This window comes from Hippocampus zosterae, chromosome 9 (assembly GCF_025434085.1).
Source record: "Hippocampus zosterae strain Florida chromosome 9, ASM2543408v3, whole genome shotgun sequence".
Taxonomy (NCBI): domain Eukaryota; kingdom Metazoa; phylum Chordata; class Actinopteri; order Syngnathiformes; family Syngnathidae; genus Hippocampus; species Hippocampus zosterae.
Genome location: NC_067459.1, coordinates 5,133,200 through 5,157,272, shown reverse-complemented (window position 1 = coordinate 5,157,272; position 24,073 = coordinate 5,133,200). Strand labels below are relative to the sequence as shown.

The 24,073-nt window shown below is 42.4% G+C and overlaps 1 protein-coding gene across 1 annotated transcript in view; it reads right to left on the bottom strand.

The window, feature by feature from the left end:
- The window catches only part of LOC127607190 (dihydropyridine-sensitive L-type skeletal muscle calcium channel subunit alpha-1-like), an 81,498-nt gene extending 59,065 nt beyond the window's left edge, over positions 1 to 22,433 (bottom strand). The window contains exons 1-2 of the mRNA XM_052075339.1: positions 22,164 to 22,433; positions 21,404 to 21,509 (exon numbers count right to left, since the gene is read on the bottom strand). Coding sequence (XP_051931299.1) covers positions 21,404 to 21,509; positions 22,164 to 22,351 — 294 coding nt within the window. The 5' untranslated portion in view covers positions 22,352 to 22,433. The remainder of the gene's footprint in view (positions 1 to 21,403; positions 21,510 to 22,163) is intronic.
- Positions 22,434 to 24,073: the final 1,640 nt, after the last annotated feature.

Genomic DNA, 24,073 nt, shown 5'->3' with positions numbered 1-24,073 from the left:
ATCCAAGTAGTCACATTTGTTTATGTAAGCCTTAATCACAAACCGTCTGAAAGGGCTCTACAAGCCTACAGTTGACAAATATTAATGAAACCCCCTGACCGGGAGGGCAAGGAGAAAACATCTGGGGAAAAATGAGAAACCTCAGATGGGGGAATTCACCTTCCAGAATGACTAGGCTGCAATGGATGCCAAGTCGGCAACATCTGACACAATACTGCACTGTACAAAGATAGATAAAGTGATGTAAAAGTCCTCTTAACAAGATGAGAGATGTACAGGAATTCAAGTCACTTGGCACTGCATGTGTCAAGCTAATTTGCCAGAATGTTAACCTGAAGTGAGTAAAGGGATCATTTCTTGTCACAATGCTGACAATTGTTGTGCATCACACACCACATACTCCACATACCGTGCACACAATTGTTTTTTTGAGAGCAACGTTACTTGATGAACAGTTTGTTTTCTCTCTTTCTAATCTATTTCAAAGAGTCTCACGGTTCCCTCGACTCAGGGTTCACAATCCATGGGCGTACTGTATGCTATGAATGGCACACAGTCTAAAGATACAATGTGACCGACCATGCTTTTTGTAAATCATTTTTGTTTTGTTGTGGAACTGCCATCCTGCCATCTTGCATGTGATGTGTAAGAAGATGTGTTTGATGATATTGACTAGAAGCCATTCGATCCCGAGAACAATTTGGACCCAGACAATACCTTCTTCAAGAACAAACAAAGGGTAACAAACTCTGACTATTATCTGGATGAACAATTAAACACGAATAGAAATTGGAAAATGCACTTTCAGTAATACACTTAAACAGTAGAAGTGTCTATAAAAACTTCACAAAAATCAAAGAATACCTGACTAAATTCAATAAATTTAAAATAATTGCCTTATCAGAAACTTGGCTTGATGAAGACAAAACAACTGAAATGGAAATAGAAGGTTCTGAAATGTTTGCAACTAATAGGGAAAACAAAAAAAAGGGGGGGGGGGGTTGCAATATATGTAGACAAAGCACTTGCAGTCAAATCGAGAGATTGACAAACACAATAGAAAACCTAATGGAATGTCTAACCATTGAACTAAATAATAAAAAGGCATCAAACATCATCATAAGTTGAATCTATAGGACACCAGGATCATGTATTGACACATTCAATAAAAAAACTAAGAGATATGCTCAGTTACTACAACGATAAGAAAACACGAATATGTGGTGACTTTAACATTGACTTATTGAACCCAAAAGGACACAAAAAACAACTGACTTCATAAATACTATGTATAGCAACAGCTTTCTCTCAGTAATCCTGAAACGTAGCAGAATAACAGTTGACACAGCCACATTAATAGATAACATATTTATAAATAAGATTGATCATAAAATGGAAAGTGGACTTCTCATTAATGACATAAGTGAACACCTACCTGTTTTTGCAGTTTTTCATAATTATTTTGATAGAAAAGCTAAGTTAACAACTCATATAACAGAAATAAGACTAAGAACCCAACGCTCCATCGATGCCTTGAAGCAAGACCTAGAAAAACAAAACTGGACCGAGGTCTACTCAAACGAAGACCCAAATACAGCGTTTGAAGTATTTGAGTCTACCATAATCTCCTTATATGATAAACATTTTCCATTAACTGAAGTCTCCAAAAAGTATAAAGACCCAAGTAAGCCATGGATAACGAAAGGCATAGAAAACGCATGTAAAAAGAAAAACAATTTATATAAATTGTTTTTAAAATTGAGAACTGAAGAAGCAGAAAAAAATATAAGACCTAAAAAAAGTAGTAATTATTATAAGAACCAGTAAAAGAGATCATTATCATGCACTATTAGAGCAGAATAAAAGTAACACACAAGAAATATGGAAAATACTTAACCAAGTAATCAGAAATAGTCCTAAAAAAAGAAGTATCCAGAGTATTATATCAAAGGCAAAAATACTATTTTGGAAAAAACTGCAGAAATAGCAACTGAATTTAATGAGTATTTTGTCAACATCGGCAATAACCTATCCAAAAAAAATCCTAATCCAACAAAATTGTTTGAAATAGATAGATACGTAGGAAAAAAAACTCCTCCACGATGTTCCTTACTGCTGTAATACAAGAAGTATCAAATATTATAAAAACTTTTACAAATAAAAAGCCAACTGATTGCTTTAATATTGATATGACAATAATAAAGCAGAATAGAATATGTAGTGCGACCTTTCACGCACATATGCAATCTGTCATTCAAAGCTGATATCTTCCCATCAAAAATGAAAATTGCTAAAGTTATTCCAATCTGTAAAAGTGGAGAAAGACATCTGTTTACAAATTATAGACCAATATCATTACTACCACAATTTTCAAAAATATTAGAAAAACTATTTTCTCGCAGACTTTATACAAAAGCATGCGCTGTTAAGTGAGAATCAATATGGCTTCAGGGAAAACCTCAATGGCAGTTATGGAGTTTGTGGAAGCAATGGCCACTAATATAGACAACAAAGAATTTACTGGTGGGGTTTTCCTAGATCTAAAAAAAGCTTTTGACACAATAAATCACAGTATATTATTGAAAAAACTCAATAGATATGGCATTAGAGGTGTAGCTTATAAATTGATAAAATGTTATTTAGAAAACAGATATCAGTACGTGCATCTCAACTAAAAAAAACGAATCAACTGAAAATCACTCACGGAGTTCCTCAGGGATCAGTGCTTGGTCCAAAACAATCATATTATATATAAATGATATCTGCAAGGTCTCAAAACAATTTAAATGTGTCCTATTTGCTGATGATACAACTTTCTACTGTTCTGGAATAAATCTGAAACAGCTCCTGACAACCGTAGAAAACGAATTAAACAAATTAAAAAACTGGTTCGACAGAAATAAATTGTCACTTAACCTGAAAAAAATCGAAGTTAATTGTTTTTGGCACAAGAACAATCAAACACCAAGCTAAAATTATGCTAAACTCAATTGAGATAGAAAGAGCGTATGAAAGTTTCTCGGATTAGTAATAGACTCAAAACTATGTTGGAAACCACATATCGATAACGTAAAAAGAAAAATAGCCAAGACCGTAGGGATCCTCTACAAAGCCAAGGAAGTGCTAAATAAGAGATCTTTGTACACATTATACACTTCATTATTATTACCACATATGACCTACTGTGTGGAAATATGGGGAAATGCCTGCAAATCAAACACACTCCCTATTCTCAAACTACAAAAAAAAGCAATTCGAATTATTAATAGATCAAAATATACGGAACCCACAAATCCACTATTTATCAAATTTAATACGATGAACTTTTATGACCTGGGTGACATTAAAATTGCCCAATTATTGTACAAAGCACACAATAACCTGCTCTGCCAATACATTCAGACATTTTTCGAAATTCGAGAAAGCAGCTATGATTTAAGACGTACCAACTTATTCAAAAAACTCAAAACAAGAACAAACAAAGAAGTGTATCTATAAAAGGTGTTAATCTGTGGAATAATCTCGAAACGGACCTGAAAATGAGTAAATCGCTTGCTGATTTCAAAAACAAATTCAAAAAAATAGTACAAACAACCTACATCAATCAGAGTTAAAATGATAAATTCAAAACATTAAATATAATGATAAATCAGAACTAAGTTGATAAATAGAGAAAGGTATTGAAATATCCATTATGAATACAAGAGAAAAATGACACAAGAGAGCCAGGGTGTGGATGTATATAATTCTGATACAAACCAAAAGTTGTAAAAATATCACAGTTAAGGGTAAAGTATGGGCCTTAATGGAGACTTCTTTCTTCTTACTTTTTTCTTTTCTGATTGATATAAAAATGATTTGTTAGATATCAACACATAACGGGGTAGGACTAGATAAGTTTTTTACTTCATCCTACTCCCTTGAACATAATAACTGTGTTGAATGAAGACTGATTTCTTTCTTTTTACTTTTTATCTACCTTATTTTCTGTCAAATTATTACTGTATATGTTTTATGTTCAATAAACAAACAAACAAACAAACAAACGAGAGCCGCAACAGGTGCCCACGCCGTCATCAAAAGAACACTTAACATAAAATGACAAAATAATACAACACATAAAACAGACAGTCCTGGAATCTTAACCACTTTCCCTCCTTTCTCTTTGGTCTTTGAAGCAGTAATAGATCAAGGAGGAGTGAATCAAAGTGTCCTTTTCACCATTGGAACAAAGACGTCATGCTGAAATGTGCACACGTTTGCTGCAAGCTAAGCTTGAAGCAACAAAAAGCTGAAGCATTCATGAACGAAAAAGAGATTGTCTCTCTTCTCCTGTTCCATGTAAATCTGCGCTGACACTCCTTTCATCTCATCGTTGGCTCCTCAAGCCATGCATCCATCCAGCCGCAGACTGTCCAACAGCACCGACCTTTTCACTGAACAAAGCGGGGCTGTGAAAATGATGCCTATTTCAGGCGCAAGACACAAGCACCCCGGAGCTCTGACGTTCCTCCCAATAAAAATCAGTGCTGGTACACGCGTGCCGACAGGAAGGCGCAACCACCAAGCACAGATTCTTCTTCTTTGACAAATGTCGTGGCCAAAAGTGCAGAAAACAGTCCACATCAGGTCCACACGATGTAGCAACAACACAAAGTGACAAAACAAACACAAAAACAACAAAAAATGCAAGGCTCTTGCCGACGGCTGCCTACTCAGGCGCCATCTTGGAAGAGAAGAAAAGGTAGTTTTTGTATGAGTGTATCAACGTATTGTTAGTGTTTCAAAGTAGGGTTAGTGGATGAAAATGGGTTTCAAAGTAGGGTTACAGTTTCAAAGTAGGGTTTCAAAATAGGGTTACAGCTTCAAGTCTGTTGGCTTAGGGTAAGGGGGATCTTGGGTAAAAATTGCTCCCCTGAAGTTATTGTTTTCATTGAAAAATATTTAGCCAAAATATTCAATGGAATTCAATGAAGAAAGACCAAAATGATCAGACATAACCACTGAGATGATTTGATTTAAACTGTGTGAATCATCTTAAAATATTGTGGATATCAAAATCTACTGTACATTATTCTTTGCTTTGGCATCTATCCTGAATTATTATACCAATAATATTACATTGAGGATTGTCCTGCTCTTGAATTCATTTACACTGTGCACTGATGTGCCCTATCTGTTTTATATTGTCAATTTCATTGTCTTTGATCCTGTTTATTCATGTCATTTACTAACCCACACTGTATTGGAATGTTTTTATGGCCTCTCCCATTTCAATGGAGTCATGCACTCGCTGGTTTTACACGGCTAGCATGATACCCGTCTATTTTAGATGCATAACACTGACTGACTTATCCCACTGACCTTCATGGGGATAAAACAGTCAGTTACATGACCTCATTGGTGTTCCTGTGTACTTGTCCTCGCATGTATTACTAAAGAGTAGAGTTCTGATTGAACACTTGTCGTGAGCAAACTTTTTACCAAACCAAAGATTGCAGATAATAATTTTTACGTTTGTTCATCTATTTTATTTGCTATATCCACTCTGATGTGCACAAGTGGTACACTTGTGGATGGGTAAATGGATGGGTAATTTCTTTTACACAATTTCTTGGCGTATTGTGTATTTATACAATAAAATAATTCACATTTTGGAATCTGGTCACAATCTCGTGAAGCACATTTTTGAGGCAGGGTTAAACCCAAACAAACAGATGAACCAGTTAGGCATGCTGGAAAATGTAGCTTCTGTGTTTTTAGCCATTTTGATGTGCGCAGCAGGCGTCTGAAACAGAAAGTAACGTCCTTCCTTCCACTTTTTTGTTCCTCAGTGTGGTGTAAACGTCATTACGGTAATATGTCGACCCAAAGATGGCTCCTTGCTGGAGACATGCTCACAATGTGATAACTTACTGTTGATTCAGTGAACTATGTCACGGCTTTATTAAATAAGTTTTTGTTGCAGTTCCGAAAGAAGGAGAGTTGTGATGTTGTTTTTTTAAAACGCACACTTTAGGAATGGTTTTCAAAGCCTCAACAAAGAGGTGCGTCTTCGTCCGTCTTCGTGCCTTCTCTTCTTCCATTGGACTCGAGAGGTGTTCATGACCGCCTCAGAAAAATGTAAATTAACGATTTCTTCAATTGAGAATGGCACAAGATGGCAGCAAATTTATCATTTAGGCAATACTAGACAGTGTGTGTCTGTGTCTGTTAGGGATGTGAATCTCAGCACTGAGGACGATTCGATACACATCACGATCCACTGCCAGCGATGCGTGGAATTTTCTGGCGATACGATGCGATACGTTTCACCGTCGTCACGATGCGATACGATTCGATACACATTAAGTTCAAATCAATGCGATCCGATACGATACAATGCAATTTGTTGCGATATTGTGCAATTAAACATGATGCAAATAAGCAAAGAAAAAAAGCTGTTAAAAAGATGGAATTCAGTATGGTATTACAAAAAGGATACCACTTTATTCCTTATAAACAGTAGAACGTGTAAAACAACTTATTTAAGCCCTTTCACAATTGGGTTTTGTGCAAAGAAAATGTAAACAATTTGGCACCTGAGACTCACAGCTGTTGCTATAGTGTAAACACAAACAGACTATTCTCACTGAGTGTCTTATATGAAATATAATAATAATATATATATGTATATGAATCTCTAGCCCAAGATGTCCACCCATCCACTGTAAGTGCAACTCTTTGCGCACTGTTCAGCGACACAGTAATCTCACTTCTCACTTTGTTGTACACATCGGGAATATGTTTGTAAGTGAACACAGACCTGTCTGGTATTTTATACCTGGGTTCCAAAACGTGCACGAGCTGTCTGAAACCCTCGTTGTCCACCACGCTAAGGCTGGAGGTCTTTGCATATGAAATAAGCAGTGGCCTTAGTTATAGCCATTGCGCGGTCACAGTGAGTTGCAAGGGGACTCCCAAAATAAGAGGCAAATTTTTTCTGATCCTGACCTGGTTTACCAAGAGTTTCTCCGGTGTCCGACGAGGAACTGGGCGGGGAAACGGGAGGGAAACTTGTCGGTGATCTGGTGCCATCGGTTTAAGTGGGTCTGCATATTTGTGGTGCTGCCGTTGTATGGCTTCTTAGTGCGACATTCCTTGCAAATTACGGAGGTTTTATCAAGCTTTCCGTCTTTCTTTTCGAAGCCGTAGTATTTCCAAACATAAGATTTGAATGTTGCGGCTGCATTAAATATAGTAGTTTCCTTGCTGCTGCGTGCGCTAACTTCCATAATGTTTCGCTCGTTGTGTACTGGACTGTATGTGACGCACGGCTACCGTCCGTATTCAACACAAAACGCAAAGCAATGATGGTGCATTCATTGCGCCTAGGAAAGGGCAGATATGTGACGTTGAACATGAATAAAACGGCGATTGAATCGGATTTTACCGATACCCATCAATGCATCGTGATGAATCGCGATTTCACCGATACCCATCAATGCATCGTGATGAATCGCGATTTCACCCGTCAATCGCGTCGTACCCAGTGAATGAGCCGATGCACTCGGATCGCGGGGTGCGCATCGATGTATCGATTAATATCGATTATTTTCCACACCCTTAGTGTCTGTGCGTGTGTGTGTGTGTGTGTGTGTGTGTGTGTGTGTGTGTGTGTGTGTGTGTGTGTGTGTGTGTGTGTGTGCGCGCGTGTGTGAGACAGACTGTGGAGTGAAACAGAGGGGGTCAGTTTTTGGAACGTGCGTCAGTCCTTCCTGTAATGTTCTGGGTAATGTTATCCACCTGGACATTCATGTTCTACTTTTTCTAATCGGGGTCACGGGGAAGCTGAGGCCTATCCCAGATGACGCAGAGCAAGAGGCAGGGTTGACCTTGGAATGATTACCAGCTCCAGGGCACATTACACCAACAACCTTTCTGACAGGCAATCATTAATCTTTTTCGGCAAATGTGAGAGTACCGTATTTTCCACACTAAAAGACGCACTGGATTATGAAGCGCACCTTCAAGGAATGTCTATTTTTTAATTTTTTTTCATACATTAGAGGCATCGCATTAAAAGTTGCAATACAATACAATACAATACATTCTGATTTATATAGCGCTTTCACAACAGCGGCAGCTGTAACAAAGCGCTTTATAAAACAGTTAACATAAAGTAAAATAATAAACACAACACCTAACATAAAACACGGACAGTCGTGCAGTCCTAACCACTTTTCCGTCACACGCTTTGTTGTTTGAAGCGGTTTGAGATGAAAGAGGAGAGAATCAAAGTGTCCTTTAACCAGTGGATCAGAGACGTCATGCTCAAAATGTGCACACGTCGGCTACAAGCTAAGTTTCAAAGTCAACAAGAAGCTGTAGCATCCATTAATGAAAAAAGAGATTGGTTCACTTCTCCTGTCCCATGGAAATCCATTTCAATTCCAAGCGGCGACTCACGGTTCCAAATACGCATCGGCGCTCTTCGCCAATGCTCCTCTCTCCTCATCCTCAACTTCAGCGGCCATCCATCCAGCCGCACCGACGCCAACTGTCCAACAGCGCTGACATAGCCACTGAACAAATCGGGGTTGTGAAAAATGCTGCCCATTACTGGCGCAAAAAACACAAGCGCCCCAGGTCTGTCCAGCACCGACAGTCAATGGCGCCGACATTCGTCCCAATCAAAATCTGTGCTGGTACAGGCGTGCTGCCGAGAAGGCGCAACCACCAAGCACAGATACTGCTCCTTTGACGAATGTCGTGGCCAAAAAGCGCTGAAAACAGTCCATATCAGGTCCACACGATCAAACAACAAACAACATGTGACAAAACAAAAGACAAAAACAGCAAAAAAGAACAAAAAAGCAAGGCTCTTGAAGAGCACTTGCCGAAGGCTGCCTACTCGGGCGCCATCTTGGGAAAAAAAAAATCTACAATCTACAATGCCTCCACTAGAGGGTGCCACACTACTTCCATTCAACTCGAGAAGCGTCCGTTCAACTTGAGAGGCGTTCATGACCACCTCTGAAAAATGTAAATTAACTATTAGTGTAGTTAATGAAACTACGAAAATAGTAAACAATGCATCAAAACAGAAATTCAAGTGAGATAATCACAAAATAAATTCTATATCCCACCTACAGAATTTATTTTGTGATTTTCTCACTTGATTTTCTTCGTGGTTTCATTGAAGTAAGAATTAATTTACGTTTTCGGAGGCGGCCATGAATGCCTCTCGAGTGGACCGGAAGAAGGCACGGAATGAACAAAGACGTACAGTACCTGTATTTGCTGAGACTGTGTAAACCATCAATAAAGTCTGCATTTGAAAAAATAAAACCACAACCACAACTCTCCTTTTTTCAAAAAATGCAGGTGCGTCTTTGTCCGTCTCCTTCCCTTCTTTTCTTCCGGTGAACTCGTGAGGCGTTCATGACCGCCTCCGAAAAATGCCTTAGCATTTCCTTTATCGTAGCTCCAACAGGTCGATCAGATATGATTAGATAAGAAAACCTTTAATAGTCTCGCATTGGAGAAATTACCACTTCACAGCAGCAAAGCTATGAGAGGAAGAAGTAGAAGAACAAAATAAATAGGAGCTGCTGAAAAGGCACTCTCGCGGTGCCATCTGGAAGTCAAAAATAACACAACACAACAAGATTATTCATTTGTTGTGTAAAACTTGTTTCCAAGATGGCGCCCGAGTAGGCAGCCTTCGGCAAGTGCTCTTCAAGAGCCTTGCTTTTTTGTTCTTTTTTGCTGTTTGTGTCTTTTGTTTTGTCACATGTTGTTTGTTGTTTCATTGTGTGGACCTGATATGGACTGTTTTCAGCGCTTTTTGGCCACGACATTCGTCAAAGGAGCAGTATCTGTGCTTGGTGGTTGCGCCTTCTCGGCAGCACGCCTGTACCAGCACAGATTTTGATTGGGAGGAATGTCGGCGCCATTGACTGTCGGTGCTGGACAGATCTGGGGCGCTTGTGTTTTTTGCGCCAGTAATGGGCAGCATTTTTCACAACCCCGGTTTGTTCAGTGGCTATGTCAGCGCTGTTGGACAGTTGGCGTTGGTGCGGCTGGATGGATGGCCGCTGAGGTTGAGGATGAGGAGAGAGGATTTGGAACCGTGAGTCGCCGCTTGGAATTGAAATGGATTTCCATGGGACAGGAGAAGTGAACCAATCTCTTTTTTCGTCAATGGATGCTACAGCTTCTTGTTGACTTTGAAACTTAGCTTGTAGCCGACGTGTGCACATTTTGAGCATGACGTCTCTGATCCACTGGTTAAAGGACACTTTGATTCTCTCCTCTTTCATCTCAAACTGCTTCAAACAACAAAGCGTGTGACGGAAAAGTGGTTAGGACTGCACGACTGTCCGTGTTTTATGTTATGTGTTGTGTTTATTATTTTACTTTGTTAACTGTTTTGTAAAGCGCTTTGTTACAGCTGCCGCTGTTGTGAAAGCGCTATATAAATCAGCATGTATTGTATTGTATTGTATTGTATTCACAAATGATGAAATCACAATATTTATTCTGTAGGGTGGGCAATAGAATTAATCTTGTTATATTCTCGCTTGCTTTTCAGTTTTGATGTATTATATTCAATTTTTGTAGTTTCATTGAAGTAATCGTTAGTTTATAGGCGGTCCTGAACGCCTCTCGAGTCGAACAGAAGAAGGCACGAAGACAGACAAAGACGTACCTGTATTTGTTGAGACTCTTTTAAAAAATGAACACCACAGCTTTCCTTTTTCAGAGCTCCAACACATACTCATTTAATAAAGCAGCGACGCAGTTCACTGAACCAAGAGCAAGTTTTAATATTGGAAGCATGTGTCCAGGAAGGAGCCATCTTGGAGTCGACGTATTACTGTAATAACCATACAAAAGACGCACCGGATTTTAAGGCGCTCGGTGAGTTTTTAAGAAAATTTAGGACTTTTTGGTGCGCCCTACATTGCGGAAAATACGGTAGATCTTTGGTCAAAAAAGGTTGGGCACCCCTTCAACATAATATGAGGGTTAAGAAAATGGAACATTTTTAAATTATTGCAGGTGGTGGCACACCTGAAACGCGATGCTAATTGGATCATCCCCTGCATTGCACTGATTGATCGGCTAAATGGCAAACAAAGGCCACCAATCAGCAAAGAGAAGCGGAGAGCACATATGCAAATATTAAGCACACCACAATAAATACAAAATAAGCGCCCACAAAATATTGTGGACTGTAACAGAGGAACTGCTAGAGGACTGGGATAATTAAAATCATGATATTTTGATATTGACTCGCTACAGCCAATTGTATTTGCAGATGGAATGGTTTCACTAATAATTAGTTATACTGACGAGGTACAACTGTGTTTGTGCCTTTCTGTTTGAGCACACAGGAAAGAATGATGTTTCTAAGAAGGGATGTACGTTCACTAGACATGAAACATGTTCTAAACTGGATTACAAACTGACAGCAAACAACCTCTTTTGACTGCTTGATCTGGAATGGTCACCCAGCCACTTACATATTTCAGGAATCACTACTTTAACATTCATCCATCCATCCATCCATTTTCTCATCCGCTGATCCTCACAAGGGTCGTGGAGCCTATCCTAGCTGTCTTTGGGCAGGAGGCGGGGGGACACTCTGAACCGGTTGCCAGCCAATCGCAGGGCATATATAGACGAACAACAACCATTCACATTCACAATCACAACTAGGGACACTTTAGAGCAGTGGTTCTTAACCTTTTTAGAGGTACCGAACTCAACCAGTTAATCTGCACATTCACCGAACTCTTCATGAGTGGAAAAAATTTTTTATATATATATATATATATATATAAGGCGTGTCGACACAATGACACATTGTGTTGATACTGTACCGATACTGTGTCACTGACCACTGCCACCTGCTGGACCTTCAAAATCCCTGCAGCCAACCCACTTGACAGACTGAACAAACTGATTTGATGATGATGTGTATACAATGCACTACCTCACTCTACCCAATGACTGGTACTGAATGAGTTAAAAGCTCAGTGTAGCCACAGGCGCCATTGTTTATGTTGTTGTTTATGCTGTTTATATTGTCTATACTGTTCAGATTACATGTATTTTTTTATATCGTGTAGCTGATATCCTTTCTTAGCTGCATGTGTTTAATGCACAGCATGTTTACATGCATGTATGCACTGAGGATTGAGAGGAAGAAATTTCATCTATGCTGCATGTCATACATAAAGCATATTTGACAATAAAGATGACATTGACCATTGACAATATCATTCACATCCATGCATTCATATTGTATCATTATAATAATAATAATAATACATCACATTTGTAAGCGCCTTTCACAACACTCAAGGACACTGTACAGCCAAGACCAATAGTAAAACACAGATAAAATAATAAATAAAGAAAGAAAGATTTAAGGCGGGTAGGCAAGTCTGAATAGGTGGGTTTTGAGCTGGGTTTTGAATAAGGAAAGAGAGTCAATATTACGAATGTTGGGAGGAAGTGAGTTCCAGAGTTTGGGGGCAGAGCGACTGAAGGCTCTGCACCCCATTGTACTGACGGGCAGAGGGTAGAAAAAGGTGGAGGGAGGATGAGGACCTGGTCCTGGAGGAAGGTTTTATTCATAAAGTTACCATGCTACAACCAGTAAATTATAGAATAACCAATACTGTTTCATAATATTTTTCACAGCGATTAGCCTACAAATCTAATGACCAATTTGCCTCGTAATCGTGCCTCGCGTCGTATTTCGCTCTCGCGTTCTGTTGCATACGTCACGGGTGAGTTTAGTGATACGCCCTTTGGACGATTCATACGAAAAGTCAGACTAGCATTCCCATTTCTTAAATATCATCATTAGTAGACCTTGGTGAGTTTTTTTCGCCGCCATCCAAATTTTCATCCGCGCGATTCCTCAGTTTGCGAACTAAAATGACCACCCGCATGCGCACATAACGTCATCTGTTGTGTCCCCTCCCAACACCCCCAACACTGAAAACAAAACAAAACGAAAGTAATTTAGAAGAAACACACTCACAATAATAACAATAATAATAATAATACATCACATTTGTAAGCGCCTTTCACAACACTCAAGGACACTGTACAGCCAAGACCAATAGTAAAACACAGATAAAATAATAAATAAAGAAAGATTTAAGGCGGGTAGGCAAGTCTGAATAGGTGGGTTTTGAGCTGGGTTTTGAATAAGGAAAAAGAGTCAATATTACGAATGTTGGGAGGAAGTGAGTTCCAGAGTTTGGGGGCAGAGCGACTGAAGGCTCTGCACCCCATTGTACTGAGACGGACAGAGGGTAGAAAAAGGTGGAGGGAGGATGAGGACCTGAGTGAGCGAGAGGGAATGGAGATTTGAAGAAGATCTGACAGATAGGGGGGCGCAAGGTTATGGATGGCTTTGAATGTATAGAGAAGTATTTTGAAGTTGATCCTAAGTTTGACAGGAAGCCAGTGGAGCTGTCGGAGGATGGGGGTGATATGATGGAAGGAGGGGGTTCTCGTGATGATCCGGGCTGCTGAATTATGAACAAGTTGAAGTTTATGGAGGAATTTTTGATGGACACTGAAGAGGAGTGAGTTGCAGTAGTCAATACGGGAAGTGACGAGACTGTGAACAAGGATAGCGGTGGTGTGCGGAGTGAGTGAGGGACGGAGGCGGTTTATATTGCGAAGGTGGAAATGAGCGGACCGGGTAATGTTATTGATGTGGGAGTGAAAGGATAGTGAACTGTCAAGGATGACACCCAGACGCTTCACCTGGGGGGAAGGAGATATAGTGGCATTATCAATTGTGAGGGAGAAACTGTCGGCTTTCTTTAGAGTGGATTTGGTACCGACGAGTAGGAGTTCAGTTTTATTGCTGTTTAGCTTGAGGAAATTGTGGGTGAACCAAGATTTGATTTCTGAGAGACAGTGAGAGAGGGATGAGGGTGGGAGAGAAGCGTCAGGTTTGCTGGAGAGATAGAGCTGGGTGTCATCCGCAAAGCAGTGAAAGTGTAAGCCAAATTTGCGGAAAATGTTTCCGAGTGGAAGGAGGTAGACAATGAAGAGGAGCGGACCGAGGACAGAACCCTGGGGAACACCAGAAGAAACGGGGAGGGATTGTGAAGTAAAAGAATCAAGTTGAATGAACTGAGAGCGGCCAGTGAGATATGAGTGGAACCAATGTAGAGGGGTGTTGGTGATGCCTATGGTAGAGAGTCTATTGAGGAGGATGGGGTGAGAGATTGTGTCGAAGGCTGCACTCAGGTCAAGGAGGATGAGGATGGAGATAAGGCCAGAGTCTGCTGCCATGAGAAGATCGATTGTGATTTTTATGAGGGCTGTTTCAGTACTGTGACGGGGACGGAAGCCGGACTGGAATTGTTCATAAAGACTATTGTCGGTGAGGTGGGAGTGGAGCTGGGAGGCGACAGTTTTCTCCAGAATTTTCGAGATGAAGGGAAGATGGGAAATGGGGCGTAGGTTATTGAAGTCATTGGGATCTGAACCAGGTTTTTTCAGGATTGGGGTGACAGCTGCAGTTTTGAAGAGCACAGGAACAATTCCAGTCGACAGAGAGGAATGGATAATGGCTGAGATGAAGGGAAGCAGAGAGGGTAGGCAGGATTTGACCAGAACTGTGGGGAGGGGATCGAGCTGACAGGAGGAAGTCTTGGATTTAATGATGAGGTCTGAAATTAATGAGAGATGGGGGAGTTCAAAAGAAGAGAACAGTTTGCAAGGGGTGAGAGGGTCAGATGAGGGGAAAGGTACAGAGGAGCCCAGATGCTGGTGGATTCTGTTGATTTTTTCATTGAAATAGAGGAGAAGTGCGTTGCAGGTGTCACAAGAGTAAAAGTGAGGTGGTAGGGAGTCAGGAGGTTGAGTGATTCTGTTCCAAAGGGAAAAGAGAGTCTTAGTATTTCCAGCATTGGAGCAGATGAGTCCGGAGTAGTAATGTGATTTTGCTTGAGAGATGGAATCCTTGTAGAGGTATAGTTGAGCTGCATAGATGTCCTTGTGAGCAGTGAGGCCGGTTTTCCTATAAAGTCTCTCAAGCTGCCGGGTTTGGGATTTCAAGGAACGTAGATGAGGGGTGAACCAAGGGGCAGACCGAGTAAAAAGGACAGAGCGGGACTTGACAGGGGCGAGCTTATTGAGGATGCTAGTGAGACCAGAGTTATATCGGAAAACCAAATCATCAGGAGTGGAGTCAATGTCCGGAGTCAGGGTGGTCAGCCATGCAGTGAGAGAGTCAATGTTAATGTCTTTAATATTACGGTAAACAATGGTCCGGGGTGATTTGGCAGTTGAGAGCTGGAGTGTAATGTGTAATGAGATAAGGAAGTGGTCCGTTATTGGAAGTTCATCAGCAGTACAGTTGGAGGGGGAAATACCAGAACAGCAGATAAGATCCAGGGTGTGACCTTTGATGTGTGTGGGAAAATCGACAAATTGATCAAAACCAAGACTGTTAATTGAAGAAGTGAAGTCAATGGTGAGAGGAAGAGCAGTGTTGTCCATATGTATATTAAAATCTCCCAGGAGTATTACATTTGGTGACAGAGAGGAGAGATGGGTGAGGACAGTAGACACTTCATTTAAAAAGTCGCGGTTGGGGTTTGGGGGAGCGGTACACTGTGGCAATAATCGTGGGGATGGGTCCGGATATTTGACAGGCAAGGCATTCAAAGGAGGAAAGTGGCGGGAGAGAAACCGGAAGTACTTTCCACTTCTCGCGGTATACTATCGCGAGATCTCCTCTGCGACCAGAATCGCGGGGCTTGGAAATGTAAACAAATCCCGGGGGAGTAGAATCGTTCAACGTTCAACAATTCAATGTGTTTCAATAATGTGAAATTCATGTGAAGGAGGATGCTTGTGGGCTTTGTCTTCACAATTTTTTATTTAGAAAAATAAGATGCTCCAGTGTTTTAAATTTCAGTCTGTTGCATTTAATGCATGCTATTTCCTCTGTTGGGGAGAAGACACACACACAATGGAATAAGACATGTCAGAAATCCGAGAGGCACTTGGTGAGACAAGGAGATTTTAATGAATACCTTATTCTCCAAAAGGAGATCACAATGGCTCTACGCGGCGGACAATTTGTATTTGTCCGGAAGCTGCTCCATAATATGCACGTACTGTAGCAACGTCACTCGAGTGAAGCGCGTCTCAGAAGTCTGCTGCTCTCAGCTGTGGGCGCGAGCACGTACTTGCGGCGCCGACCCAACCCACACCACATATTAAGCTTTGAACGACGACAACAGCTAAGCTAGCCTAGCCGATGTAATGATGGTCAGCAGACAAGGTTTACGTTTTATGTGACCTTTAATAGCAACGTGGCAGAGTCATCATACATGCGGTGTGCTCACTCGCAGTCACTTTCTGGAACTCCCCCTTAGAGGCGGGACTTCTCAATCAACTGGAGTATGATGTATAGTACAAACCTTCATAAAACACTTCTCATATAATAATAGCCGATTATTGTGTTATACCGAGGTACTTGTAGCTGTCCTCAATGTCTGCTATTGTTCCTTCAGGGAGTGAGACCCCTTCAGTGCGGACTACCTTTCCTCTCTTAGTCACCATCCGATTACATTTCTCAAGCCCGAATGACATCCCGATGTCACTGCTGTAGATCCTGGTTGTGTGGATCAGGGAGTCTATGTCCCTTTCACTCTTAGCATACAGCTTTATGTCTTCTATGTAGAGGAGGTGACTGATCGTAGCTCCATTTCTGAGGCGGTATCCATAGCCTGTCTTGGTGATTACTTGGCTTAGGGGGGGGGAGTGCATCACCTTGGTATATGTCACATTTGAGGGACACTTGGGTAAGTGGCTTCAAGTGTGGTTTTCCACATTCTCATCGAGTTCGCAACGAAGGCTCTTAGGGTCCTGTTCACCTTGTACAACTCCAAGCATTCAGTGATCCATGTATGTGGCATCGAGTCATAGGCTTTCTTGTAATCAATCCAGGCTGTGTACAGGTTGGTACGTCGGGACCTGCAGTCTTGTGCGATTGTTCTGTCAACCAGGAGCTGATATCTGGCTCCTCTGGTATCTCTACCCTTCTGTGCTTAGCCGCAATGATGCCTGACATGATCTTCCATGTTGTGGAGAGACAGGTTATTGCCCGATAGTTGGATGGGACGCTTGTGTATATATATATATATAAAGTAAAGAAAAAAGTATACTTATCATTAAAAAAAAAAAAAAAAAAAATCCTCATCTCACCCCTCGGGTGGTGTCCGTCCCTCATTCAGCTCGGGTCCTCTACCAGAGGCCAGGAAACTTGAGGGTTCTGCGCAGTATCCTTGCTGTTCCCAGCACTGCACATTTCTGGACTGAGATGTCCGATGTTGTTCCCGGGATCTGTTGCAACCACTCATCTAGTTTGGGGGTCACTGCCCCGAGTGCTCCGACCACCACAGGCACGACTGTCACCTTTACCTTCCAGGCTCTCTCCAGCTCCTCTCTGAGCCCTTGGTATTTCTCGAGTTTCTCATGTTCCTTCTTCCTGATGTTTCCATCACTAGGGACCGCTACATCCACTACAACGTCTTTCCTCTGCCCTTTATCTATGATCACGATATCTGGTTGGTTCGCCATTACCATCTTGTCAGTCTGGATCTGGAAGTCCCACAGGATCTTCGCTCTGTCATTCTCCACCACCTTCGGAGGTGTTTCCCATTTTGACCTTGGGGTTTCCAGTCCATACTCCGCACAGATGTTTCGGTAGACTATGCCAGCCACCTGATTATGGCGTTCCATGTAGGCTTTCCCTGCCAGCATCTTACACCCTGCAGTTATGTGTTGGATCGTCTCAGGTGCCTCTTTGCACAACCTACACCTTGGGTCTTGTCTGGTGTGGTATATCTGGGCCTCGATGGCTCTGGTGCTCAAGGCCTGTTCCTGAGCAGCCAGGATGAGTGCCTCTGTGCTGTCCTTCAGGCCAGCCCTCTCTAGCCACTGATAGGACTTCTTGAGATCAGCCACTTCAGTTATGGTCCGGTGGTACATCCCGTGTAGGGGCTTGTCCTCCCATGATGGTCCCTCTTCCAGCGCCTCATCTTCTGTTCCCCATTGTCTGAGACATTCTCTGAGTACGTCATCAGTTGGAGCCTTCTCCTTGATGTATTCATGGAGCTTGGATGTTTCATCCTGGACAGTGGCTCTCACACTCACTAGTCCCCGGCCTCCTTCCTTTCGGCTTGCGTACAGTCTCAGGGTGCTGGATTTGGGATGGAACCCTCCATGCATGGTTAGGAGCTTTCGGGTCTTAACGTCCGTGGTCTGAATCTCTTCCTTTGGCCACCTTATTATTCCTGCAGGGTATCTGATCACTGGCAGGGCATAGCTGTTTATTGCCCGGGTCTTATTCTTGCCATTGAGCTGGCTTCTTAGGACTTGCCTCACTCGCTGGAGGTATTTGGCCGTAGCCGCTTTCCTTGTTGCCAGTTCGAGGTTGCCATTGGCTTGTGGTATACCGAGGTACTTGTAGCTGTCCTCAATGTCTGCTATTGTTCCTTCAGGGAGTGAGACCCCATCAGTGCGGACTACCTTTCCTCTCTTAGTCACCATCCGACTACATTTCTCAAGCCCGAATGACATCCCGATGTCGCTGCTGTAGATCCTGGTTGTGTGGATCAGTGAATCTATGTCCCTTTCGCTCTTAGCATACAGCTTTATGTCATCCATGTAGAGGAGGTGACTGATTGTAGCTCCATTTCTGAGGCGGTATCCATAGCCTGTCTTGGTGATTACTTGGCTTAGGGGGTTCAGTCCTATGCAGAACAGCAGTGGGGAGAGTGCATCACCTTGGTATATGCCACATTTGATGGACACTTGGGTAAGTGGCTTGCCATTGGCTTCAAGTGTGGTTTTCCACATTCTCATCGAGTTCGCAACGAAGGCTCTTAGGGTCCTGTTCACCTTATACAACTCCAAGCATTCAGTGATCCATGTATGTGGCATCGAGTCATAGGCTTTCTTGTAATCAATCCAGGCTGTGCACAGGTTGGTACGTCGGGACCTGCAGTCTTGTGCGACTGTTCTGTCAACCAGGAGCTGATGTTTGGCTCCTCTGGTATCTCTACCAATGCCCTTCTGCGCTTCGCTCATGTATTGATCCATGTGTCCACTTATCTTAGCCGCAATGATTCCTGACATGAGCTTCCATGTTGTGGAGAGACAGGTTATTGGCCGATAGTTGGATGGGGCTGCACCCTTCGAGGGATCCTTCATGATCAGGATCGTTCGCCCTTCGGTTAGCCATTCTGGGTGAGTCCCATCCCTCAGCAGCTGGTTCATTTGTACTGCTAGGCGCTCATGGAGTGCTGTGAGTTTCTTTAGCCAGTAGGTGTGGACCATGTCCGGGCCTGGTGCTGTCCAGTTCTTCATATCTGAGACTCGTTCCTGTATGTCTGCCACTGTTATGGTAACTGGGTTCTGTTCAGGGAGGTTGCTGTGCTCCTCTCTCAGGGTCACCAGCCATTGTGCACTGCTGTTATGTGCAACCTCCTTCTCCCATATGCCTTTCCAGTACCTTTCAGTTTCCAGTCTTGGTGGGTCAGCTCTGTTGTTAGGACCCTGCCACTGAGCGTACACTTTCGCAGGTTGTGTTGCGAACAGCCTGTTTATTCGTCTGGCCTCATTCTCTTTCGTGTACCGCTTTAGGCGACTGGACAAGGCTTGGAGCCTTTGTTTGGCAGTTTCGAGTGCTTCAGGTATGGTCATCTGGATGTACTTCTCGGGTATCGGCCTTTTCATCACACCTCTCTGGGCCTCCGTCAATTGACTCACATCTTTCCGGGCCGCCTTGATCTTAGCCTCCAACCGTTTTTTCCATGGTGGGTAACGTATCTCATGGTTGCTCTTATAGCCCAGAGTCTCCAGGATCACTGATGCTGAAGCGTATATCAGCTCATTGGTGTCTGTGATCGTTACGGTAGGGATCGCCCTCAGTGCTGCATTCACACTTTCTATGAGAATTTCAGATGGTACTTCACATAGTCGTTGTAATCGGTTTCTAGGTTGCCCAGCTTTCATTCTCGCCATGATCTTCGCTTTCAGGTCAGTTGCTGCCTCGCTCAGCATTTCATTCATTGGGGCTGGCCACCCAATCTCATCATCTGCATTCATTGGGGCTTGCCTCCCAATCTCTTGTATGACCTCCTCCTCTGATCTGACAGCCTGGGGCCCTTCACCATGGAACCTGCGTTGTACCTCATCAATCTCAAGTTGTGACAGCAGTTGCCGTTTGTGGATGTTGGAACACTGAGCTACTAGTTGTTTCGTGGTCAACCGTGACTGTGGGTTTCGAAGTAACCATTTAGCCCACATTCTCTGCATGTAACCCCTCTGACTAGGGTTGCTTGAGTAGTAGCATTCCAACAGAGCCATGTTATCGCATCTCGCCCATCTCAGCTTTGTTCCAGTAGCCCATTTTTCATCAAGGTGCTCTGGTTCCCCAGCACCTGACGCAGACCTTGTTTGGCCGGGCGACGTCTGAGCCGGCATGTCATTCGTTTTATTGTCTCTCATCATTGTATGAGGTAGGCATTAGCGTGAAGGATCTTGCCCAAGGACCCACACTGGATGGTGTTATGTGCTCATTTTTGCCCCAAGCGGGATTCGAACCACCGTCTCCCGTATGCCAAACCGATGCCTTACCAACTGAGCTATCCAGCCGCTTCATTATATATATATATATATTTACATGATAATGATAAGTATACTTTTTTCTTTTTAATTAAACGACACAATTATGACAGCCACACGTTGACTACGAAGCGAACTACATTTCCTACAGCGCTGATTGGACAAACAATGTCATCTGCAGTCAGTGATGGCCAAGTGGGCGTGTCATAACTAATTAACATGTTGAGTCGCATGTGTCTTACCCTCGATGGCATAGACTCCATCGAACCCCAGAGACTGACCCACCCCTGGGGTTCGATCGAACCCAAGTTAAGAACCATTGCTTTAGAATGTCCCATCATCCTGCCATGCAGGTTTTTGGAACGTGTGAGGAAACCGTGTATCCAGAGAAAACCCACACAGGCACGGGGAGAACATGCAAACCCCACACAGGAAGGCCAAAGCCAGAATCGAACCCTGCACCTGTGCACCGCGAGGCCGACATGCTAAGCAGTTGATCACCGTGCCACCCTTACTTCTTTAACAGCCTGAGGTAAATTAGAAATGAGTTGAGTGAGAGATGAAAGCTATCCCACCTGACAGAACAAAGCGGGAGGCATCATTATGGTATGATCACAGTAACCGCACATGGGGTATGCAAAAGAACGCCATGTACAAGATTGTAGTTGTTTGAATAAAAGAGTAGACTCATAATGTAGCAAGAATAAAAATACATGCTGTCAAGCGGACGCACCAGATTGCTGTTGGTGATGTTGCTGTCTTCCTCAGGCATGGGTAAATACACAGCGAGGGCCACACAGTTGGCAAAAATGGCCAAAAGAATAATTATTTCAAAAGGTCTGAAAGTCATGTCTAGGAAAATGCCAAACATGACTGAGCACCATTCTTTTCCTTTCCTGTTCATTATCGTATTCTAAACCAGTGTTTTTCAAACCGTGTGCTGCAGCACAGTAGTGTGCCGCAAGACATTGTCAGGTGTGCTGCGGGAAAATATCCAATTTGTATACCTGTGCGGTCTTTCGCCCAGAAAGTAATCATGTAGTACCCTCCCATACCGCTGGGGAACAGCAATAGCCAATTGCCTTGTGTTTCGACGAGAGACAAGCGAACCTGTGACGCGTGAATGCAGGACGACGGTGAAACAATAAATTTGAAAGAATAAAATACTGTTTTCTTTGTGTTCATTTGATTCCAATTTAAGCTGTTAGAAGGTCATTATTCAATGTTAAAAACGGTTATAATAACAATTTAACACGTTAATTGTTAAAATAAGCGTGGGCGGGTGAGGTTCATATTTTCACCTAGTGGTGTGCTGCGAGATTTTTTTCAATGAAAGAAGTGTGCCTTGGCTCAAAAAAGTTTGAAAAACACTGTTCTAAACAATCAATGATTAGCATTCAAAGACAGCAAATACAAATTACATTCCACAATTGTACTTCTGCAATTAGATGTCATCATATTCATTTGGTCCATTTGCCTTTCAATGAGGATACTTCCATTCCACAATACTGATGCAAGCCCGACGAAAGGGATTCCTGAGTGTCAAGAAGAGGAGAGAGCGAGTAGGCCTCGGATTGCCGCCAGTGGCCATCAGTTTCTTTAACTTCTCCTTCTGTTTTCTCTTCAGAGTTTCTTCATCCATGATGAAGGACGATAGAGGGGGACCGTTACTGTCTGCCATTGCAACAATTTCGTATTGACTTAAAACAAAAAATTATATTCCACAAGTTCATGCGGTGCTCCCACTCATCTTAGTGTGTCTGGGGAATCGCTGTCCCCTCTACTTGTAGAGGACGGCATGACTGAACAGCTGCTTGGCTAAGAGAATAAATATAGACAATGAACTTGGCAGTGGTATACAGTACGTACAGATATAGTCTGGAGGGAGCTTATTGTTTGGAAGTGTCTCACTCTGGCAGAGTTGGAAGTACATGTTTGCATAGTACACCGCTGGTAAAACAAAAACAAAAACAATCACACAGGAATGGATTTCATCATTAAAGTGAGCGAACCTTGCTTTGATTTCCACACTCATCCAATGCACAACACGCAGAGCCGAGAGCAACAAAACACTGATGTACACTCCATGTACAGCACTTTGTATGCAGCGATGGCTGTTTGAAAGTGCTCTATGAATACTATTGACTTGATTGACTTGACTTGATGAGTGAATGAAAGTATGATAGTTCTCTAAGTAGCAGGACTCACTGTCTCCATGTTTGAGGGTCAGAGCTTCATTACCAGAATACACACTGTCAGTATAAGTTTGAAATTGAAAATAGAACATATTTTACTCCTTTGCCTACATTTTGAATAAACCTAATTACTTCATCAACCTAAACAAACAAAAACATTTTAGTTTGGGATTACTAAAACTTAAGACAAGGCTATGTCCTGCCTCTTCTGTTTGGTTTGCTAACCTTACATGGAGGTGAAACCTGCAGCACTGTGGATCAGTCGGACTTGCAGGCTTATGCAGAAAAACATCAGAAATGTAATTGTAATATGCATTCCATATTTTTGGGTGAGATTTTCATACTTTTTTTATTACTAATTCTCTTCTCGTAAGGCAATTAAATGTTCAGTGTGCTGCTGATGGGCGGATGAATTACAGCATACGCTGAAGTAGACCTGTCACCAGAACCCAACCTTGAGGGGGCACGTGAAATGCATGGGGGGCCCAATGAATACCGTACAGACCGTACTTTGCTCCATACAGTATTTTATATTTCTTTACATTATATATAAAAAGACACCTTCCTGAGTACGGTGACAACGCAGCTGAATTTGATGAGGCAAAGTGAAGCAAATCATGAAGATGCCTCCTTCACTTGTTCCAAGGAAATGTATCATCAAGCAAGAAATCACGAGATTAATACCAAATTATTGCTTTGGATCGCATGATGCCATTCTAGATCAATTTTACGATATTTGCAGAGTTTATGGCTAGTATTAAAGCCGCACACAATATGGTGGATGGGATGACGATCGCTTCGACCGGGTCACCTGGTTCAACAATTTTCTGCTACAGACTTACCAAGAAAAAGGGAAAGAACATGTGTCTTCATTTTATTTTTCCAAAGAGCTTGTCGCTCCAATAGAATATTGCATAAAACAGTTCAAATGGCTCTTTAGTTTATCGACACTAATATAATTAGTCCCTCCTCACTTGCCGTAGAGTGACGCACCAAGACAGACTCAATCGTAATTGTAAAAATCTAAACGTCTCCTCACGTGTGAAAACTGCGATCAGTGGTCACCAAAATTTATGGGGACATCTTTACTCACGCTCACACCAACCTTAGAAAACGTTAGAATGATCGCCCAAATTTGAGGGATTATAGGGTGCTTTCCTCATACAGGCGCCCACTCCAAATGTTATGTCACTTCATGAAAGAAATGA